Here is a 21434-nt window from a genome sequence, read left to right on the forward strand (position 1 = left end):
GTGAGTTCCTTATATATCTTGGAGATCAAACCCTTGCCTGATATATCATTTGGAAATACATGTTCCCATATGGTTGGTTCTCTTTTCATTTTGCTTATGTTTTCTTTAACTGCACAGAAGCTTTTTATTTTGATTAAGTCTCATTTGTTTATTCTTTTCTTTATGTCCCTTGCTCTATGGGACATATAGGTGAAAATATTGCAGTGAAGAGTATCTGAGATTTTTCTGCCTGTTTTCTCCTCTCAGACTTCTGTTGTGTTGTGATTTATGTTTAAGTCTTTTATCCATCTTAAGTTTATTTTTGTATATGATGTAAGTTGGTGGTTGAGTTTCATTTTTTTTCCATTATCTGTCCAGATCTCCCAACACCTTTTACTGAAGAGGCGATTTATACTCCTTTTTATGCTCCTTCCCCCCTCTGTCAAATATTAATTGATCATAGAGACTTGGGTTTATTTCTGGACTCTCTGTTCTATTCTATTGATCTGTGTACCAAACTGTTTTGATTACGGTGGCCTTGTAATGCAGTTTGATGTCAGATATTGTGATCCCTCCTACTTTGTTCTTCTTTCTCAAAATTGCTGCAGCTATTCAGGATCATTTAAGGTTCCATTTAAATTTTTGAAATGTTTGTTCTGTATCCGTGCAATATTTCATTGATACTTTAATAGGGGTTGAGTTGAATCTATAATTGCTTTGGGTGGTATGGACATTTTCATGATGTTAATTCTTCCAATCCATGAACATGGTATATGCTTCCATTTGTTTGTGTCTTCCTTAATTTTCTTCTTCAGTGTTATATAGTTTTCTGAGTATAGGTCTTTTACCTCCTTGGTTAGGTTTATTCCTAGGTACTTTATTTTTCTTTTGCTATATCAAATGGGATTTTTTTCCTGAGGTCTGTTTCTGGTATTTCACTGTTGGTGTACAAAAAATGCCTTCAATTTCTGAATATTGACTTTGTATCCCGCTGTTTTAACAAATTTACATATTAGGTGGAGTAGTGTTTTGGTGAAGTCTACAGGATTTTCTATGCTTACTATCATGTCATCTGCAAATAATGATGCTTTTTCTTCCTCCTTTCCCATTTGGATGCCTTTTATTTCTTTTTCTTGTCTGATTGCTATGGCTAGGACTTCCAGTATTGTATTGAATATATGTGGTGAAGCAGAAATTCTTCTCTTGTTCCTTATATTAGTGGAAAGCTTTTAGTTTTTGCCCATTGAATATGATGTTGGCTGTAGGTCTGTCATATATGGCCTTTATTATATTGAGGAATGCTCCCTCTATTCCCACTTTACCAAGTGTTTTTATCATAAATGGATGCTGTCTATTATCATATGCTTTTTCTGCATCTATTGATATGATCATGTGGTTTTTGTCTTTGCTTTTGTTTATGTGATGTATTTACATTTATTGACTTGCAAATATTGTTCATTCTTTGCATCTCTGGGATGAATCCCACTTGGTCATAGTGTATGATCTTTTTAATGTATTCCTATATGTGGTTTGCAAATATTTTGTTGAGGATTTTAGCATCTATGTTCATCAGTGATATTAGCCTGAAATTTTCTTTCTTTGTTGTATCTTTATCTAGTTTGTGGTTTAGGATGACACTGGCTTCATAAAAAGAGTTTGGAGTCTTCCATCCTCTTGGATTTTTTGGAATAGTCAAAGAAGGATAGGGGTTAACTCTTCCTTAGATGTTTCTGTAAAATTCTCCTGTGAAACTGTCCAGTCCCAAGCTCTTGTGTGCTGGGAGATTTCTGATTACTGCTTCAATTTTTTCCACCGTTATCAGTCTGTTCAGGCTTTCTCCTTCTCCATCAGTTTTGGAAGATTATATTTTCCTACAAATTTGTCCATTTTACCCTGATTTTCAAATTTCTTGGCATATAATTGCCCATAGTAATTTCTTACAATCCTTTGTATTTCTGTGGTACCAGTTGTAATCTCTCCTCTTCCATTTCTGATTTTGTTTATTTGGGTCCCCTCTCTTTTTTTCTTGATAGGTCTGCTTAAAGGCTTGCTGGTTTTGTTTATCATTTCAATGAACCAGCTCCTGGATTTATTTATCCTTAGAACTGTATTCTTAATCTCCATGTCTTTTGATTCTGCTCTGATCTTGGTTTTTTCCTCCTTCTGCTCGCTTTGGGCTTTGTTTGTTGTTGTTCCTCCAGTTCTTACAGATGTAGGGTTAGGTTGTTTATTTGTAATGTTTCTATCTTTTTTAGGTAGGCCTGTATCACTATGAACTTTCCTCTCAGGACTGCCTTCACCATGTACCATAAGTTTTGGGCTGTTGTGAATTCATTTTCATTTGTTTGCAGAAAAATGTTGATTTCTTTCTTCATCTCATTCTTAACTCATTCATTATTTAACAGCATGCTTTTCATTCTCCATGAATTTGAGTGTTTATGAGTTTTTTCTTTGAGGTTGGTTTTTAGTTTCTGGCCATTGTGATTTGAGAAAATGCTTGATTTGATTTCAGTTTTATTGAACTTGTTAAAGCTTGTTTTGTGTTTTACCATGTGGTCGATCTTTGGCAATCTTCCAAGGGCATTTGAAAAGAAAGTGTATTTTTCTTCTTTGGGATAAAAGGTTCTCTCTATATATATATGTATCAGTTAAGTCCATTTGATCTAGGGTGTTGTTCAGTGCCACAATATCCTTGTTGATATTTTGTTCAGAAGATCTATCCATTTTGACAGTGTGGTGTTAAAAATCCCCTAATATAAGTGTGTCGCTGTCTATGTCTTTCTTGAAGTCCTCTAAGATTTTTTAATATATTTGGGTGCTCCTATATTGGGTGCTCCTATATTGGGTGCTATATGTTTATAATATTTATGTCTTCTTGGTGGATTCTTCCCTTGAGTATTATGACGTGACCTTCTGTGTCTCACTTTATAGCCTTTGTTTTGAAGTCAATTCTGTTTGATATAAGTATTGCTACCCCAGTTTTTTTCCCCCTGCCATTTGCTTAGAATATTTTCTCCCAGCCCTTCCATTTCTGTCTGGGTAGGTCTTTTGTTCTGAGGTGGATATCTTGCAGGCAGCATGTGTATGGGTCCTGTTTTCTTATTCATTCAGCTACTCTATGTCTTTTCATTAGATCATTTAAACATTCATACTCTGAAGCCTGACATGTGTGATACGGTTTATTCTCTAAAACTGACTAATGTTTCAACATATGGTATTCTTGAACCAGAATATTTTCAAGAATGAATTGAAAGTTAATTCAGTATTGTTACTTATTTTTAATAAATGATTGGACCTGATGAAGAAAAATAGAATTTTTTGAAAAACAGGATGTGTTCTTAGTAAATAGTGGATAAATGCCATGATCTGTCTAAATAGACTAGGTTGCCATGATTAAAATATCACATAGCACCTACTTTGTGTTCTTTTTTCTATTTTAGGTCACAGCGTGAGAAATGTCCAGGCCTTTGCAGTTCTTCAGAATGCATTTTTAAAAGCAAAAACCAGCTTCCTTGCCCAAATCATCCTTGATGCCGTCACAAATATTTACATGGCTGACAATGCCAATTATTTCATCCTAGAGTCACAGCACACATTGTCACAGTTTGCAGAGAAGATTTCTAAACTCCCAGAAGTACAAAACAAATACTTTGAGATGTTGGAGTTTGTCGTGTTTAGCTTAAATTATATCCCCTGTAAAGAACTTATTAGTGTTAGTATTCTCTTAAAATCTAGCTCTTCTTACCAGTGTAGCATTATTGCAATGAAAACACTTCTTAAGTTTACGCGACATGACTACATATTTAAGGATGTGTTCAGAGAGGTGGGCCTTCTAGAGGTCATGGTAAACCTTTTGCACAAATATGCTGCCCTCCTGAAGGATCCAGCTCAGGCACTAAATGAACAAGGTAAAGCATTTTTCATAATTTTATTTTCGTTTGACAGAGGGCTTTAGGCAGGGTGTTTTGTTCATGTTTTGCCTTTCATTTGGTTACTGATTTGAATGACTTACTGATGTGCATTTTCATGACATATTTGTGAATATTTTCCCAGAGTTAACTTGTTCATTCAGCCTCTACTGGGGAATTGGGGAAGGAGTGGGTAGAAACGTATCACTGTGGTGAAGGAGAATTTAAGGTAACAGCTGAGGAAGACATTTATGATCCACATGACTAGTGCCTACTACTTTTTTTAGATGGAATTTCAAAAGCTTCTAGAAACAGTTGGAATGTTTAGGTGTCTCAAAATGTTTTTAGTTAATTACAGAGAACAATAGATATACCTTTTGTGATATGTACGCACACAGTATTATCAAATTTTATGGTTATTGCTCTTTCTGATAAAGTTGATAAAAGCATGGTAGTATTTGGCACTTAATTAAGTGCATTGAATGAATTAGTACAAGTTAAACAGATAGCACTATTCCTAAACTTTTCTTTCTCTTTGGTGCATTATAATCTAGCATTCTCCTATTGACCTTCTTTGCAAGGAAAATCATAGTGAAAAGAATACATTTAAGTTTGATTAACATTTTCCTTTTTAATATTTGTTAGATAACTATAACTTTCTAACCTCATCAAAATAAAATATGCAAACATGGATTTTTTTTTCAAGCATGGATTTTGACCTTAGTTTTGATAGATGGTAGACATGTGTATCATTTTTAAAGGTTGTATTATATCAGTTGTATTAGTGGTAAAAGTAAACATTAAACAAATATTTTTTTAATTATGAAAAGAAAACCGAATCAAGCAAAACATAAGCTTATAACTCTGTGATTCGGACCTTTGATCCTTTTTCCTAGGGGACACAAGAAATAATAGTTCAACTGAAGACCAAAAACACCTGGCCTTGTTGGTTATGGAGACCTTGACAGTGCTTCTTCAAGGATCCAACACAAATGCAGGTATCTAGAAAAGCTATTAGCAAGTGCTTTGGGAAGATCATACCTTTGGTTATGTCTTTTCTAAATATTCTTGCTTCTGAAATACTCTTATCATGTAAGAAAAAACAATATTGATTCAGCAGTGGTACTATCATATCTTTAGAAATGCAGTGCTTTTGACCTTTATCAGTATATTAATGACAAAATGTGTAACAGTGCTATCATTTCAAAGTATGTTCTTATATTTTATTACTTTTTATAGTGTGCCTTGTGTTTGAAGTATTTTCTGTATTTTTTTTATTTACCTAATGCAGAATCTTAATCAAATAACTGCTTATTTCAATATTTTCTGACATCTGGCCAAGATAGAGATGTAAGTAGCACTTTACCTCCTCAAACAACCAAAAAAAGGACAACAACAAATTAAAAAACCAAAAATAACTAGAACTGCAAGAAAATCAAACGGTATGGAAGTCTGACAACCAAAGAGTTAAAGAGAAAACATCCAGACCGATAAGAGGGGCAGAGCCAGACACCCAGGGCAGAGACAAAGCGTGGCGAGGCGGCGGCTTAAGGACTGGGGCAGGAGAAGCAGCAGCTGAAGAACTGGATAGTCCCACATTTGCTTGCAGATAAACTTGAGAGGAACAACTAGGGAGTGAGACAGACTAAGCAACTCAGGTTTCCAGCACAGGTTAAGAAAGACTCAAAACCTCTGGCTATATAAATCTGTGATTGTTGCAGCAGCAGGAAAAACTCCTAGCCTCACAAGAAAGTTTGATGGAGAGACCCACTGAGTCCTAGAACGTACACAGACCCACCCGCCCAGGAATCAGAACCTGAAGGGCCCAATTTGCTTATGGGGCAGAGGGAGATGACTGAAACCCAGCCAGCCAAGAGCCAAGCAAGGGGCATTTTTCTGTCTCTGACCCCTCCCCATATAGAGCTCCACAACCCAGCAAACTGGGTTTTTCTGTCCTGGAGAATACCTAAGGCTCCACCCTTTAAAATATAAACAGGTGACCAGGACAAAGAAATATGGCCCAAATGAAAGAACAAATCAAAACTCCCAAAATAGGAGTAAGTGATGAAGAGATAGCCAGCCTATCAGATGCAGAGTTCGAAACAGTGGTCATCACGATGCTCACAGAAATGGTTGAGTATAGTCACAAAATGGAGGGAAAATTGAAGGTTATGAAATGTGAAATAAAGAAATGTATACAGGGAACCAACAATGAAGGGAAGAAAACCTGGGCTCAAATCAGTGATTTAAAGCAAAAGGAAGAAATAAATATTCACCCAGAAGAGAATGAAGAAACAAGAATTCAAAAAAATGAGGAGAGGCTTAGGAACCTCTGGGACTTTTAAACTTTTAACCTCTTTAAACTTTCCAATATTTGAATCATAGGGGAATCAGAAGGAGAAGAGGAAGAGAAGAAATTGAAAACTGATTTCAAAAAATAATGGAGAACTTCCCCAATCTGGCAAAGGAAGTCAATAGACTTCCAGGAAGTCCAGGAAGCTCAGAGAGTCCCAAAGAAGTTGGACCCAAGGAGGAACACACCCAGGCACATCATAATTACATTACCCAAGATAAAAGATGAAGAAAGAATCATAAAAGCAGCAGTGGAAAAGGAGACATTTATCTACAAAGGAGCATCCTTAAGACTATCAGCTGATTTCTCAAAAGAAATCTTGTAGGCAAGAAGGGGCTGGAAAGAAGTATTCCAGGTCATGAAATCCAAAGACCTACATCCAAGATTACTCTATCCAGCAAAGCTCTCATTTAGAATGGAAGGGCAGATAAAATGCTTCCCAGATAAGATCGAGTTCAAGGAGTTCATCATCACCAAGCCCTTATTATAGGAAATGTTAAAGGGACTTATCTAAGAAAAAGATGATGATCAAAAATATGAACTGTAAAATAACAGTAAACTAACAACTATCAATAACTGAACCCAAAGACAAACTAAGCAAACAACTAGAACAGGAACAGAATCAGAGAAACGGAGACCACATGGAGGGTTATCCTCAGGGAGGGCGGGAAGGAAATGGGGGGAAAGGTACAGGGAATAAGAAGCATAAATGGTAGGTAGAAAATAGACAGGGGGAGGTTAAGAATAGTGTAGGAAATGGAGAAGCCACAGAACTTACATGTACGATCCATGGACATAAACTAAGGGAGGGGAATGCTGGTGGAGAGCTGGTGAGGGGCAGAGAATAAAGGGGAGGGAAAAAATGGGACAACTGTAATAGCAAAATCAATAAAAACATACTTTAAAAAATAAAAATAAATATTTTCCAACATATCTGTTTCATATGGTAGCTTTGTTAATTTTTTAATAGTTCAGGTTAGAGTATTATAATTTACAACCTTGGGAAATATTGAAAAATGATTCTCTAATAAAGCTTGCCTCTTTTAGTTAAACTGGATTTATTAAGTCTTTTACTTTATCTTTGGTCTCAACTTGTCTTCAGTCCTTTTCTACCTATGCTTAGTAGACAGTCCAACTGTATTATATAAAATATCACTCTGGCTTTGAAAAAAGATCTTTGAGGTTTTTGCCAACATCAGAAACTTGTCGGGCTACAAGGTCAATACAACTTCAGAGAGGAGAAAGTGACTGGAAGGTGAGTCCAGATGAGTAGGTTGTGCACAGATCATAGAATTTTGTAGGCCATGCTGAGGAATTTGAATTGTATTTTAAGAGTTAGGGATAGCCAAGAATGAACAAACAAATGAATGAACAGAAATGATTGATCGAACAAGCAAATGCACAAGTGCATGCCTATTTGCCTGAATGGAGAAGAACTCAGTATTCAACATGATTAAAATATATTTTAAGAATAATAATAAAATGAAATATATTGTGTTCCATACACAATAGCCAGGTGTTAAAGCTGCAAAGATACAATAATTCTTGCCCCAAAAGAATTACAAACTGATGGGGAAAAGATGGAAACATGTAACTGTGTAAGTAATTATGTAAATGCAGGTGGGGCAAATCCCAAGCAAGATACAGTTGGATGAATTTAATAGTTAAGTCAAATAGTATGTATGGTGAGGTCTAATGGGTGTGACTTTAACAGTTTATTCATGATATAATGCATGATCTCCTTATTTCCACTCACTAGGTTTAGTTGGCTGAAGTAATCAGAAATAAGGGTATTCTAACAAGAATTTATTGACAAGTTAGCTTTTGGTGACATGGCCCACAGGGAGGGCCTGAACAGTTCTAATGTAGGAGAGTGGAGAGCTCCCTCTGTATGACTAAAAGGCACTTACTTTATCTTCCAGACCACCAGACATTCTCACAAAATTCTTTTCTCATCAACTATCTTCTTCTTGTTACGAAGGATATCACTGCCCTAGCTGGCTAAGCTCACTTGGTTAGAGTGTTGTTCGATGTGCCAGGATTGCAAGTTTGATTTCCAGTTTGATTCTTGACTTCAAGAATCAATGAGTGAACCAAGAAATTGATGTTTCTTTGTTTTCCTTCCCTTTCCCTCTCTATATCTCTCTCTCTCCCCATCTTTGCCCCACTCCCCACACCCTGTCTTCCACACCCCCCTTTCTCTCTAAAATCAGTTTTAAAAGTAAAAGATGTTATGAACCCTGTGATTTCAGGCACTTAAAACAATGCTATGCTCATAGAAATATTAAAAAACATTAGTCATTATGATTATTTCATGGATACTAACCGGCAACCAGGAAGTAAACATGGTCTTCCATATGCAAAATCTCAAGCACCTAATAACTTATATGCACTTCAAGGTTATATAATTCTTGAAAAGTTAGTAAATAGAAAGTCACTCAATAAAGAGGCCAGTGGCTGCTACAGCAAAGTATTCTGATATTTATTTTCTCAGTAAATTTTATGAAACACAAACCAGAAGTTTAAAGGGAGATCAAACATATAAACAAATAGTAAGACTGTTTGATATATAAAGTATTATGATAGTGGCATATACAAGGTATCCTGAAAGCATAAAGAATAGAATGATTAGTTTGGAGAAAATATCAATTGGTGATTTAGATCAGTTTGGTCCATTTTTTAAGTACTCAATCATGATATCTGATGTGAGAACAGTATCACTTGTGGACTGGAACACAGGCTGTAGAGCTGGGCTTTCTAGGCATAGATCCTGTTCTGTCCTTTGTTAGCTGTGTGATCTTGGTCACATTACTCAGCTTCTGTATGTCTCATCTCATCTGTACAGTAATAAGGATTAAATAAATCAACTGCAGAGAGCATTTGGAGCATTATGATGATGTTTTGTGTGCTTTGCCAACTAAAAAGTTTGGTTCCCTGTAATTTTTTTCATCATAGAATAATTATATTTCATTTATTTCTTAATGCTATACTGGAAGCTTTGTTCAATTTAAATCTCATGTACTTGAGGGTATTGTTCATCTGAAAGCTTTTTACAAAAAATTGATTTCAAGTATTATTCAGCATAAAGACTTAACATAAAAAAATGGGTGTCTTCATTGTTACCTTTGGAATTTTTTAATGTTCTAGATTTGGAGAATAAGGACATGGTGAATATTAATCTTGCATTTAAGGAAATCCAGAGAAAATTTGCAGGTTTTTTTTCTGACACCATCCCCAGTACAATTTATTATTATAATTTAACAGGAGAAATAGCTGTGTAGGTTTTATATGCATTCTGAGTTACTCTTCATACAAAAATACCAAATTTAATTTTTTTCGCTCCAGGAATTTTCCGAGAATTTGGAGGTGCAAGATGTGCACATAATATAGTGAAGTACCCGCAGTGCCGGCAGCACGCCCTGATGATTATCCAGCAGCTGGTGCTCTCTCCAAACGGGGATGATGACATGGGCACTCTCCTGGGGCTGATGCATTCAGCCCCACCAACAGAACTACAGTTGAAGACTGACATCTTAAGGGTAGGTTTGATAAGTGTGTTGTTACTGCTCTTTTACTACTAAAATCTGTGGTTATTTTTAAGTGACTTAAAACTGTTGTGAACTATTCTTGCCATTTTTGTTCTAAAATTATGTCAGAATGGTAATAGCAGAAGAAAAGGCAGCATCTTTAACTTTGTCTCCAAGGGCCTCAGGGCCCCGTCTTCCTCCCCTCTCACATTCTCTCCTTGTATCTTCACACCATCCCTGCCACAGATATCACAGAAATACTGTATTTTGCTGTGTATAAGGAACAGTTTTTGCCCAAATTTTTGAGAGAAAAATAAGGATATGCATTATACATGGGTATAATGATTACGTGCCATGGGTATAATAGTGGGCATCATAATCCCATGTATAATATGCACAAAAACGTGGGTACACACTACATGAAGGAATGCACTAGACATGGCAAAATATGGTAATAGCCATTTTCAAGAATCATGTATCTCTTTTTATTTTTGCTTTAGTCAGTTGAGAAGTTTGCATTTTTTCTTTATGCTACTATATATTTTACCCTTTTTGATTGAGTATAATGACACTTTCAATATGTGTTTTATTTTAAAAGCAAAATTAATCTGACCTCAATTTTTCTTTTAGACAAGAAGGAAATCTACATAGCTATTAATGTCGGGGAACATATATGTATTTGAAGGGATTATTGAGGGGAACAAAACAAATGTCTTCAAGATTTTAAGGTTGCCAGTGTTTTTAACATACATTTTCCTGTTTTCTTGGATTAGATTTTCCTTTTTGATTAGATTTGCAAAAATTGGCCCTGTACTTTTTAAGGCAGTATTGTTCTGGTAAATGGTAATAACTGACTCAGATTGGGGGTTAGGGATAGTCCTGATGTGTTACATTTATTAATTTCTATGGTGTAAATATTTACACTATGACATGTTTCAGGCAGCTAATGTGTTACTGAATGTGCATTGAAAAAAAGATATACAATAGCACCCCATTTTATAGTATATTGGTTTGCCCAAAAAGTCCATTGTTTTTTCCTGTATGGTGACTCTAGCAGTGCTTAGTTGTCTTTAACTTCATTCAAAACAATTTTGTTAGATTACATTGTGACAGCTGCCATATCAGCATGCATTTAAAAAAAGCTTACCAAAATTGGTGAATTTTTGTGCAGCCATTTTAATATTGAAAATGAAAGAAGATACACAACATTTTTGGCATGTTATGCTTTATTATTTCAAGAAAGGTACAAATGCAACTGAAATGCAAAAAAAGATTCATGCAGTGTAGGAAGAAGGTGCTGCAATAAAGAAAGTGCTGTGACTGATCAAACATGTCAGAAGTGCTTTGCAAAGTTTCTTGGTACTATTGACATTTTGGCCGAACAAGTATTTGCTGTGGGGCTGTTTTATGCATTGGAAGGTGGTAAGTAGCACCCCTGGCCTCTACCCACCAGAAACCAAAAGCAGGAGATAGCTGACATACTCAAAATATACAAATCAGTAAAGTAGTTGGTAAAAATGAAAAAGGTATCTTATTTTATGGAAAAAATGTAATGGACTTTTTGGCCAGTCCAATATCTCGAGAGAACAGTTAATTGCAAAATGTGGAAAATAACTAGGAAGCAATGAGTCTTGGATATGTACTACTTTTGCTTTTAAAGTTAGTTAGTTGTAAGATTATAGAACTTAATTTTTATTTATGGTTGTGTTTTAACAACTGGCCAAAATTAACAAAATTCCAAAAACAAAACAGTTGGTTCAGTGTTAAAGTGGAAGTTTATTAGTTGTAGAATAAAAGAAGAAATACATTGTTTCTAGATTTTATTTACATATATAGATCACATATTTCCTATCTTTTAAATAATAAAGTGTAGGTATATATAATGAAGTCTTAATAATTTCTGAAGCAGTATATTTCAAAAAAAGTAATTAAATATATTAATGTATAGCCTTTCCCTTCTTCAGATGTCGTTAGAAATGTGTGAGATATATTAGTGAAATGGACTTTTCACATGTAATGGTTATAAACTGGTCTGAAGTGATAGTAAATACCCACGGGGTTCCAGAGGCTGAAACAGAGGGAAAAGGAGCCCCTGTATCTGCAAACAGATTTCAAATTGCTGTTTGGGACAGTAAGGTCAAAGTTAAGTGTGTAAGTAGGGCAGTCAGACTGCCTGGGTTTAAATCCTCCCTTTACCATTGTGTAAGCTGTACTGTCTTTTACTGTGTTCAGCCTCAATTCCTCTTATATAAAGCAGGGATAATAATACTGCCTAACACATTTAATGCATAAAGGCACTTAAAGAAGTGCCTAGTATGTAGTGAGGGCCCAATACATAGTAAGTGCCCCATAAATTGTTAGGTAATTTTATAAAATGTTATTTTTAATGTTAAACTAAGATGAAAATATGACAGTTCAGAAAATAGGTGGTAAAATAGGTTTTATTTATTCGAACTTCGGGTTTTATTTCTTGCACTTCCACCTGTTATGGAAAAAAGAATTCTTTAGGCCCTTGGGCTCATTTCACTTTGCAAGAAAGAATGTCTGATAAGAACTGTGAGTTGACTCCTCTTTCCAGAGCATCAGTATATGGCAACTTCATATGAATTGAAATACTTAAGGTCTTGCCTGTCCTGACCGTCTGTCTGATCCTTTCTAAAATAAATCAGTTTATATACACACACATTTGTAAATCTTCATGATTGTGTAAAATTATACTACATTAAATATTTTAACTGATGTACCAATGCAACTTGGTAAAAATTACTGAATTCATTGATGCCATCAGAGACATAGGAAAATCTTCTTAGCCATGATTTGGATATAGACTTATCAAAAGGAATGTGTCCGGTGTTTCCTAAAATTATCTTCTATTTTATGGTAGTTTTTAATTAGGAAAATATTTGATATGCTTCACAGGATTGTATATTGGTTAAATGACAAAAACATTAATGTCAGATGTTCACAGAATGGTCTTGTATCCCTTGGACATTCCAGTATGATTTTTTTAATTTGAATTATAAGATTTTTTATTTGGGGTTTTTTGTTTTGTTTTGTGTTGTTTTTTGTTCCCCACAGGCCCTTCTTTCAGTTCTTCGAGAAAGCCATCGGTCAAGAACAGTTTTCAGGAAAGTTGGAGGATTTGTGTACATAACGTCTTTGCTTGTTGCTATGGAGAGATCTTTGAGCTCGCCACCGAAGAATGGCTGGGAGAAAGTAAACCAGAATCAAGTGTTTGAACTTCTCCATACTGTGTTCTGCACATTGACAGCAGCAATGCGATATGAGCCAGCGAACTCTCACTTCTTCAAAACAGAGATTCAATATGAGAAGTTGGCAGATGCTGTTCGATTTCTTGGCTGCTTCTCAGACCTAAGAAAAATAAGTCCAATGGATGTCTTCCCCTCCAATACACAGCCATTTCAAAGACTTTTAGAGGAAGACGTAATCTCAGTGGACTCAGTTTCACCCACTTTACGGCACTGCAGTAAACTCTTTATTTATCTCTACAAAGTAGCCACAGATTCTTTTGACAGGTATGGTTCTGCTGTGCTCTGAATTAAAGGGTATACTATGTATGACTTCATCATTAAGGCTTGAATTATAGGATAACCTGAAGGAAAATGAAAACAAATGAATCTTCTCTCTTAATTACTTGTCTATCACTTTATTTGTGAATATTACTATTGCTTTGATGTTAAGTTTTTCAACATGGACATCTGTGTATTATTTGTAAATCCAGGGTCAATTAACTCTTAAAGCACTTAATGAAACAATTTCTATGAAGTTGTTTTTAATAGTAATGTTTATTACAGTTCTCTTTTTCATCGATTGTCAATAGTGTTAGGTACATCTGGACTTAGCGATATTGGTCATCAACAGGAGACCATGATGCTGATCATATTTATTTCCAGGCACATGGTATATTATATTCTCAACATATTCCTCAAGAAAATGAGGAAAACTCCCTAAGAGTCATTCGTAGGTTAAGAGATAATTCAGACTCAGTTACTCATTCTTCATTAAACAAGTGCTAAGTCATTGTGCTAGGCATTGTGGGTTCAGCTCAGCACACGACTACTGTGGTCGTAGTCATTCTGTAGCTTAAATTCAATCACATATAATTACAATGGAGTGTGGTGAAATCTATGATGAGGGCAACCCAGAGTCTAAGGGAGATCATAGGAGTGCCACTTGCCTAAATCTCTCACTTCAGTTTTTAAACTGTGTTTTCAATTAAGTTTTCACTTTGAAAGTAATGTAAGAGTGATCATGCTGATAATTTGTCCCAAGCATTATCACTTTTGACAGTTACTATAGTTTTCTTTCATGAAATAAATGAATTTTTTTGTATTGCTTCCATAAATAAAGCAAATAACTGTTGGATAAAGTTTGTTAGGTTTTACTATCTTCATTATTGAAATATCTACTAGCTGTTTCTTGTTTCCTAATAATATTTTAGACCCTAATATTTAAATAAGAAAATAAAAGTGATGTTAGGAAAAAATGTTTTCTAATTTCTTTCCTATCTTGAAAATAAAAATTCATATAATATTATACATCCACAGGAAACATGGGATAGTTGTGTTCATGGAATAAGCTATTTAAAATTGAATTTTACAAATTTTAGATTCAGCCTTTTTCTTCCTGTTTTCTACTTTTCTTAGTTGATATTCCTCATTTTTAGTTTGCTTTGTCAAAAACAAGGCTTACAGCACTCTGTTTAACAAATGTGTTAAATGTTAACATTAATAGATGAGCATCGGCCTTAAGCTTGCTTTTCCGTTTCTCTCAGTGTGTGTGTGGTAGTCTTGTTTCTTGTTCCTGCTAAGTATGGAGGATGTTCCTTATTAAACTTTTTCTGGTATTTCTTGTGAAACTAACCGACGGCTGCCCGGTGTTCTGTTCTAACCTCTCTAAACCACCCTGTCTGTTTTGTTGTCTGTAGTCGTGCCGAACAGATCCCTCCTTGCCTGACAAGTGAGTCTTCTCTCCCCTCTCCTTGGGGTACACCAGCCTTGTCCAGGAAAAGGTACTGATCCTATAACAGAAGTTGATCTTTATTTACATGGGTTTTTTTCTTTTGTGCTTAATTATACGTTAATGTGTGATTGTGCCTTGTAACTTCAATTTTGGGTGCTATTTGATTTTTTTTTTTTTAGGTTTCAAAATAGTCAACTTCTGAGGATATTTATGAAAGTAAAGTGTGTTGATGCTGTGACGATAGGGAGGACATGTGTCATCCAACTCTTATTTAGACTAAAATATGTATTTTGCTTTAGAGAAGCATATTTTTTATTAAAATCAGTGTAGAAATGAGAGCTTAATGCCTCTTTAAATAGAGTACTTTCCTGCTTTTTCTTTTTACTTTAAATGTGCCATGAGATCGATTTTTTTGGTTTTCACTGTTGCTCTCCAATGAACATCACAGCACTGACAAGGAAATGTGTGTTTTCTCAAACCGCTGAAATGTGATGCTATTATGGAGATTTGTCACAGCTAACCAGTGAAAAAGACAATAAAAAACCTGCCCCAGCTCTTGCTGTCATCCGTTCTGTGTAAATCTTTCTAAACTGAACTAGTCTACCTCATATATAAAGCTTACGAGACATAAAGAACTAGCAGTTGATTGGCAAGAGTCCAGTTAAGATCTGTATTCCATAATTATGATCCATGACCATATTCTGTGCACTTAGAATCAAGTACTATACCTTTCCCTCCTTTCCTTATGACCAAGTATATGTAAGTCCTTAAGGCTTGCATTAATATGGCTTCTTCTTCTTCTAAAAATGAATCCTGAAGTTCTGTTGTGTTGTTTAATTTTATTTCTATTGTTCTGACTTTGAACTTGAATATAATTGAGGTTTTTATCTTAAAAGTATTTGTTACAGATTCTGTATTTTAATGTATTTCAGTAGTAGTAATGTTCATTAGGTATATGGACTTAATGTTTCCCTCTGTTAAATTTACACTGGGACTTATAGCTCCTTTTTTCCCAGTAAATCATGGCATAGTTCAGAATAGTTTTAAGTGACTTTAGTTTTTTTTTTTTAACCCCTTGTCACACCACCGATTGAAGCAAAACAGCACGACATGCTGCCACTTCACCCAAAAGCGGTGTTTTACTTTTCCCTTTCTTGACGGCTCAGTGGGTCATTAGCGAAAGGTCCAACGAGTGTTTTTCAAAGGGGCTAAGTGACTTTAGTTTTGTTCAACATGTTTGTATTTTAAACCTAGTACTACTTTTCATTTTTTTAAGAGCACATCTTAATTCAAGAGATCATAACATTAATATGAGCTGATTAGTGTTTTTCTTCTGTTGCTAAAATGAGTGAGGCAAAAGGTAATCTTCAGGTTTGAAGATTCATATGTTCTTACTATTAAACAGAACTACTGGATCTTAGAAAATTGTTTCAGTTACTAAATAGTTATAATTATTTTTAAAAATCACATTTATAATTCTGTCATAAATGTAAAGGCTTACAAAGCACTGTTTAAAAATATTTAATTCTTTTAAACTATTAAAAATACAAAGTATTTTAATAGGAATTTACAGATTAAAGGAACACATTAAAAAAAGAAATCTGTCAGAATTTACCATTTATGTAAATGGTAATTTGATAAAGGGAAAACAGCATTTTATTTCATATCATAAAGAGTTATTTAAAGCTTTAGATGAAAAACATTTTGTCATCATTTGCAACATAGCCACCTATAAGGATGCTTTGTCTTTGGTGTAACAGGAAACTGTCCTTGAATCAGTGTCAGTGGTTGAGTGGATCTTGTCTGTTAGAATTCTAATCAGGCCTACAGGCTGATATCCTCTCAGAAGCTCCTGAAAATATTCATGCTAATAAGACCAGGGTTGACATTCTACGTTTGCCGTTCTGGCTAGGTTGCATGAATTTTGTTCAGTGATAAGAATCATAAGCTAGTAAGAAAAACAACAGTGTTTTTATTTTACAAATACGATATAGTAACTTTCCAAATTAGAACATTTCGAGAACATAACAAATTACATCAGCTAATGGGCATCTTACGGCAAAACATGTTTGTGTTGGCAAAAAGAGGAACCAACATTGTATTAGTTTTTATGGCTTATGGAGTATTCAGATATTACAGAAGTTTTTAGCTTGTGAGACTTGTCTGATATGTGAAATCCAAGAGAATATTCTCTAATTGGTTTAAGAATTGGGGGAAAAGGAACTAGGAAACTATATATTTTGAAAACTAAAACTCATAATCTTTTTTATTGTTATTCATTATCCAGAAGGAATAATGGAATAAGATTATAGCTTAACAGTGTTTAATCAGAGTTAGAGAAAGTACAAACAAAATGCAGAATAATAACCACAACACTCGAGAATTATCTGGAATGGAGGAAAAGGAGGCAAGTACTAGTTATCATTTAATGTGGTACCCATTACTTAGTGCCTCTACACACTAAATGACTATATATATATATAGTCATTATATATATATATATATAGTGACTATATATATATATATATAGTGACTATATACATCAGTTCGTGCCTATACACTATATACATTGTGTGTATATATATATATATATGACTATATATACATTACTTAGTGCCTCTACACACTAAATGACTATACATATATATGAGCTTAGATTGAAATATGAAACAGTAATCAATTATTGTAGGTTTTTAAAAGAAACTGCAACACAAAAATTAACTAACTTTTGAAATATCATTTTATTTTGTCTTTGAAAATTGTTAGGTCTTGCTTGGAAATTATCCATTTAATAAGCTTACTATAATCTCTAAATTTAAAAAGTGGCAATACCTGCAGTGATAACTAAATGACTTAGTAAGAATTCATGTTATATAATGCTTATAAATATAGACCTCATTAAGCCCTGGCTGGTGTAGCTCATGGATTGAGCATGGGCCCACAAATCAAAGACTCGCCAGTTCAATTCCCAGTCAGGGCACGTGCCTAGGTTGCTGACTAGGTCCCCAGTAGAGGGCGCATGAGAGGCAACCACACATTGATGATTTCCTCTCTCCTTCCCTTCCCCTCTAAAAATAAATAAAATCTTAAAAAGAAATAGACCTAATTTTAGTTAACAAGTGCCATGTTTTAGATTTGTGCAATACTTGAAATATTTTTCTAGTTTGAGAAAAATGGATGGTATTTCTATATCAGAATATTGTTTCCTCATGTAAGATTTTTATAAAAGCTTACTGTTATAATAGTTATATATTAGTAAATAGTTTGATTATATTCATAGTTAAAGCTCAAATCTATATTAAATCTGAAAATTCAGAAATCATTTTGGAAGGCCTATAACTTAAATATTCAATTAGAATTTATGTTTTTCCTCAGGTATAGGTTATTGTTTTATGTGTAATGAAAACAGTCTTTATGGAATTTCTTAATGGTTAGGAATTCTTGTTATACTATAGAGGAATTAGAAATGTTTTTCTAGATGGCTCAAAATATTTTAAAGACTCAAGGGAGTAACATAGGAGGATAACTATTGATAATAGCATTTAGTAATGGATCTTAATTTAGAAATTAAATCTTTCTGAACAAAACCAAAAAAACAGGGAGTTGAAAACTGAGTAGGTGGAAGATATCCTGACTTTAAATAAACTAAGAGCGTCCCTGTGCTTTTTTTGTATGCAAAGCTGAATATTTTCGTAGTCTCTATTAAAAAGAAAATAGCGCTTTAAAAAAAGAAAGAAAGAAAGACCTGGCAGTGCCAATTCTTTGCTTCTAAATCACTGACTTAAAGCATCTGTTTCCCAAGCTGCTCTTGTGCCAGAGAGCTGAAACTGCACTGCTCTTGGTGACCGCTCAGCACTAGACAAACTATGCTGTAACCAATTCATTGGAACAAAGAGCTTCCATAGGCTAAAGCCACAAGTATCTATTGTCTAGAGCCAAGATACAAAATGCACAAAACTTATGAATTGTAGGAGAATAGTATGAAATAGAAAGTGGAGATCATTGATGAGAGGAAATGTATATTTAGGATATAGGTAGGCTTTCTAATTCACAGGAGGTTGTTATGTAAAGTATGCCTTCTACATTTTTAAAAATTGTGACAAATATTTTCAGTGGTAGGAGAGAGGATGTAAAAGACAGTGAGTGTAGTTCCCAGTAAGCTGAAGGAAAACTCCCTGATGCTAATGGTGGCTAAGATTCTGAGCCAACCCTGACTCCACTGACCCAGTTATGGAGTAGGCCAGTTTGCTCTTGTTCTTGATTCTGTTACCTATGGTTTAAAGCCAGATTAAAAACACATAGGTATTCAAAAGATAACAATTTTCAAAGATTTTATTTATTTATCTTTAGAGGGGAAGGGAAGGAGAGAAGGAGGGAAATATCAGTGTATGGTTGCCTCTCCTGAGTCCCCTATGGGGAACTGGCCTGCAACCCAGGCATGTTCCCTGACTGGGAATTGAACCGCCATCGTATGGTTCACAGGCCTGCGCTCAGTCCACTGAGCTACACCAGCCAGGGCAAAAGATAACAATTTTATTGAGGGATTTAACTTGCACTCTCCTCACCTATTATCAGAACTGTCACCTGTCCTAGAGCTGTGATTTCATCTATTCACAGTGGATTCACCTGTTTACATCTTCTGGTACAGGTGCCTTTTTTTTTTCTTTTAGCTTTATTGAGGTGTAACTGACATATAGTACTGTATACGCTTAAGGTGTACAAAATAACTTCACTAACATATATCATGAAATGATTATCACAGTAAATTTAGTTAACATCTGTCATCCTATATAGATGCAATAAAAAAAGAAAAAAGGAAAAAAGAAAAGTTTTCTTTTCCTCGTGACGAGAACTTTTGGGATCTACCGTGTTAGCACTTTTCAAATATATCATAGAGCAGTGTTAACTCTAGTCATTATGTGCCATTATTTAATGAAACATTCTAAACAGAAAATGGTAAAAAGACGTATAAGAGCTCAAAGAAAGTGACCATTGAATTGTCTATACGTGACTCATTGGGAATTGACAATATATTGCCTTTTTATATCCCAAACTTAAGGTGTGTCATAGCCCAGCCTTGAATTATAAGGCTTTTTGCTTTTCAATGGGTAAAGGAAACATAGGAAGAAAATGAATGGAGAATGTGATTGGAATTAAATACCAAATTACCCTTCTTTCTCTTCTCCTAGGCATGCATATCATTGTGTTTCAACTCCTCCCATATACCCTCCTAAAAATGACCTGAAACTGCATGTGGCAACTTCATCTCTCCAGAGTTCTGATGCTGTCATCATCCACCCTGGAGCCATGCTTGCTATGTTGGACCTCCTGGCCTCTGTGGGGTCAGTGACACAGCCAGAAGTAAGCTTGCATAAGTTTGCTCCTGTACATCTCAGCGAGTGGCAGGCTGTGAGTGTGACTGCATGAGCAAGGGACTGGGGCCCAGAAAGATGGAAAGTGATAGGAAGCCATCTGCATCATATATACCAAAACAGGTTAAGGAAAAAATACAGAGTTTTTCTATTAACTTTTATTAATTTTATTACTTTTCTTAATGATAGCTATGGATGTTCTAGAATATAATTCCTTTCTCATAGGAAAATTACTGTATTTCTCCTTGTAAATCCTACTCCACACTGGAAGTCGTTAATAAGTAGTACAGAAAGAAGAATGGCAAAAGATACCACTTTAAAACTATTTAATGTGTTTTGAAATGTAGCACTCAAGAGTTTGGATGAACTGGAGTTTGGTTGACAAATTTTGTTAGAATATATGGCCTCTAAGGCCTAAAGTGTCACCGATGTAACTAGTAGGACTTCCTTTAAACCGATTATTTACTCACTGTGGAAAGACTTTAGAGCCACTGTTTCTGTAAAAATGAAAGTCCTATTATGAGGTATATAGTCATGTAATAATATAAAAGATTCGGAATAGAATGGAGTCCAGCTGGCTGTGCTTGTAAAATGAGGATAGGAGTTGTGTGCCTCAATCTCTCTGGAGCTGCTGTATCTCTCAGCCGGCTATTGAAAGCATCTGAATGTGATTTGCATCATGTTGAGACCTCATAGTAAAGGTGTGCTTCATGTGCAGAGAACTGTCACCTCTCTTACTAAGAATGCCCTGGTGGTATGGATTTCTTTAACTCTAGCATGCTTTGGACCTTCAACTTGCTGTGGCAAATATTTTGCAATCCCTGGTGCACACAGAAAGAAACCAGCAAGTCATGTGTGAAGCTGGTCTTCATGCACGACTGCTGCAGCGGTGTAGCGCTGCACTGGCTGATGAGGACCACGCACTGCACCCGCCCCTCCAGCGGATGTTTGAGAGATTAGCCTCTCAGGCTCTGGAGCCCATGGTGCTGAGGTCAGTAGTTCACTTTTTCACATTTCAGTATCCACAATTAGTAATTAGTAGCAGCAATTCCTAGGGCTTTTATATGCAAGAGTTCCTGCTTTAATAGACATATATTTAAGTATCTGTGGGCAAAACCAACGGACAACAAAAATGGGCAAAATGCTCAAAGAATAGCACATATAAACAGGTAAGTCTAGTTGTTAATGAACAGAGGGTGTTTCTGTTGGTTATTTCTTCCACTTGAATTCAGCAAACTCACTTCGCCTTAAAAATAAAGTCATACTATCTCTATGGCTTGCATGTACTTTAAGAACTTTTTATATGTAAGAA

At 35.1% G+C, this 21434-nt stretch overlaps 1 protein-coding gene and 1 non-coding gene across 8 annotated transcripts in view; one reads left to right on the forward strand and one right to left on the reverse strand.

The window, feature by feature from the left end:
- Nucleotides 1-21434, forward strand: part of WDFY3 (WD repeat and FYVE domain containing 3) — a 288472-nt gene that overhangs the window by 157364 nt on the left and 109674 nt on the right. For 6 of the 7 annotated variants that reach the window (XM_037030828.1, XM_037030821.1, XM_037030851.1 and 3 more), the window contains 7 exons: nt 3420-3887; nt 4784-4885; nt 9586-9779; nt 12846-13303; nt 14716-14799; nt 19940-20111; nt 20899-21113. In XM_037030828.1, coding sequence (XP_036886723.1) covers nt 3420-3887; nt 4784-4885; nt 9586-9779; nt 12846-13303; nt 14716-14799; nt 19940-20111; nt 20899-21113 — 1693 coding nt within the window. The remainder of the gene's footprint in view (nt 1-3419; nt 3888-4783; nt 4886-9585; nt 9780-12845; nt 13304-14715; nt 14800-19939; nt 20112-20898; nt 21114-21434) is intronic. The other variant, XM_037030859.1, reaches the window with a different exon arrangement.
- Nucleotides 15824-15958, reverse strand: LOC118976552 (small nucleolar RNA SNORA21). Its single transcript, XR_005064303.1, has one exon. It is a non-coding gene; the product is annotated as a small nucleolar RNA SNORA21 (small nucleolar RNA).

This window comes from Sturnira hondurensis, unplaced genomic scaffold (genome assembly GCF_014824575.4).
Source record: "Sturnira hondurensis isolate 20B ecotype Veracruz unplaced genomic scaffold, ASM1482457v3 Scaffold0001721, whole genome shotgun sequence".
NCBI classification, from domain to species: Eukaryota; Metazoa; Chordata; class Mammalia; order Chiroptera; family Phyllostomidae; genus Sturnira; species Sturnira hondurensis.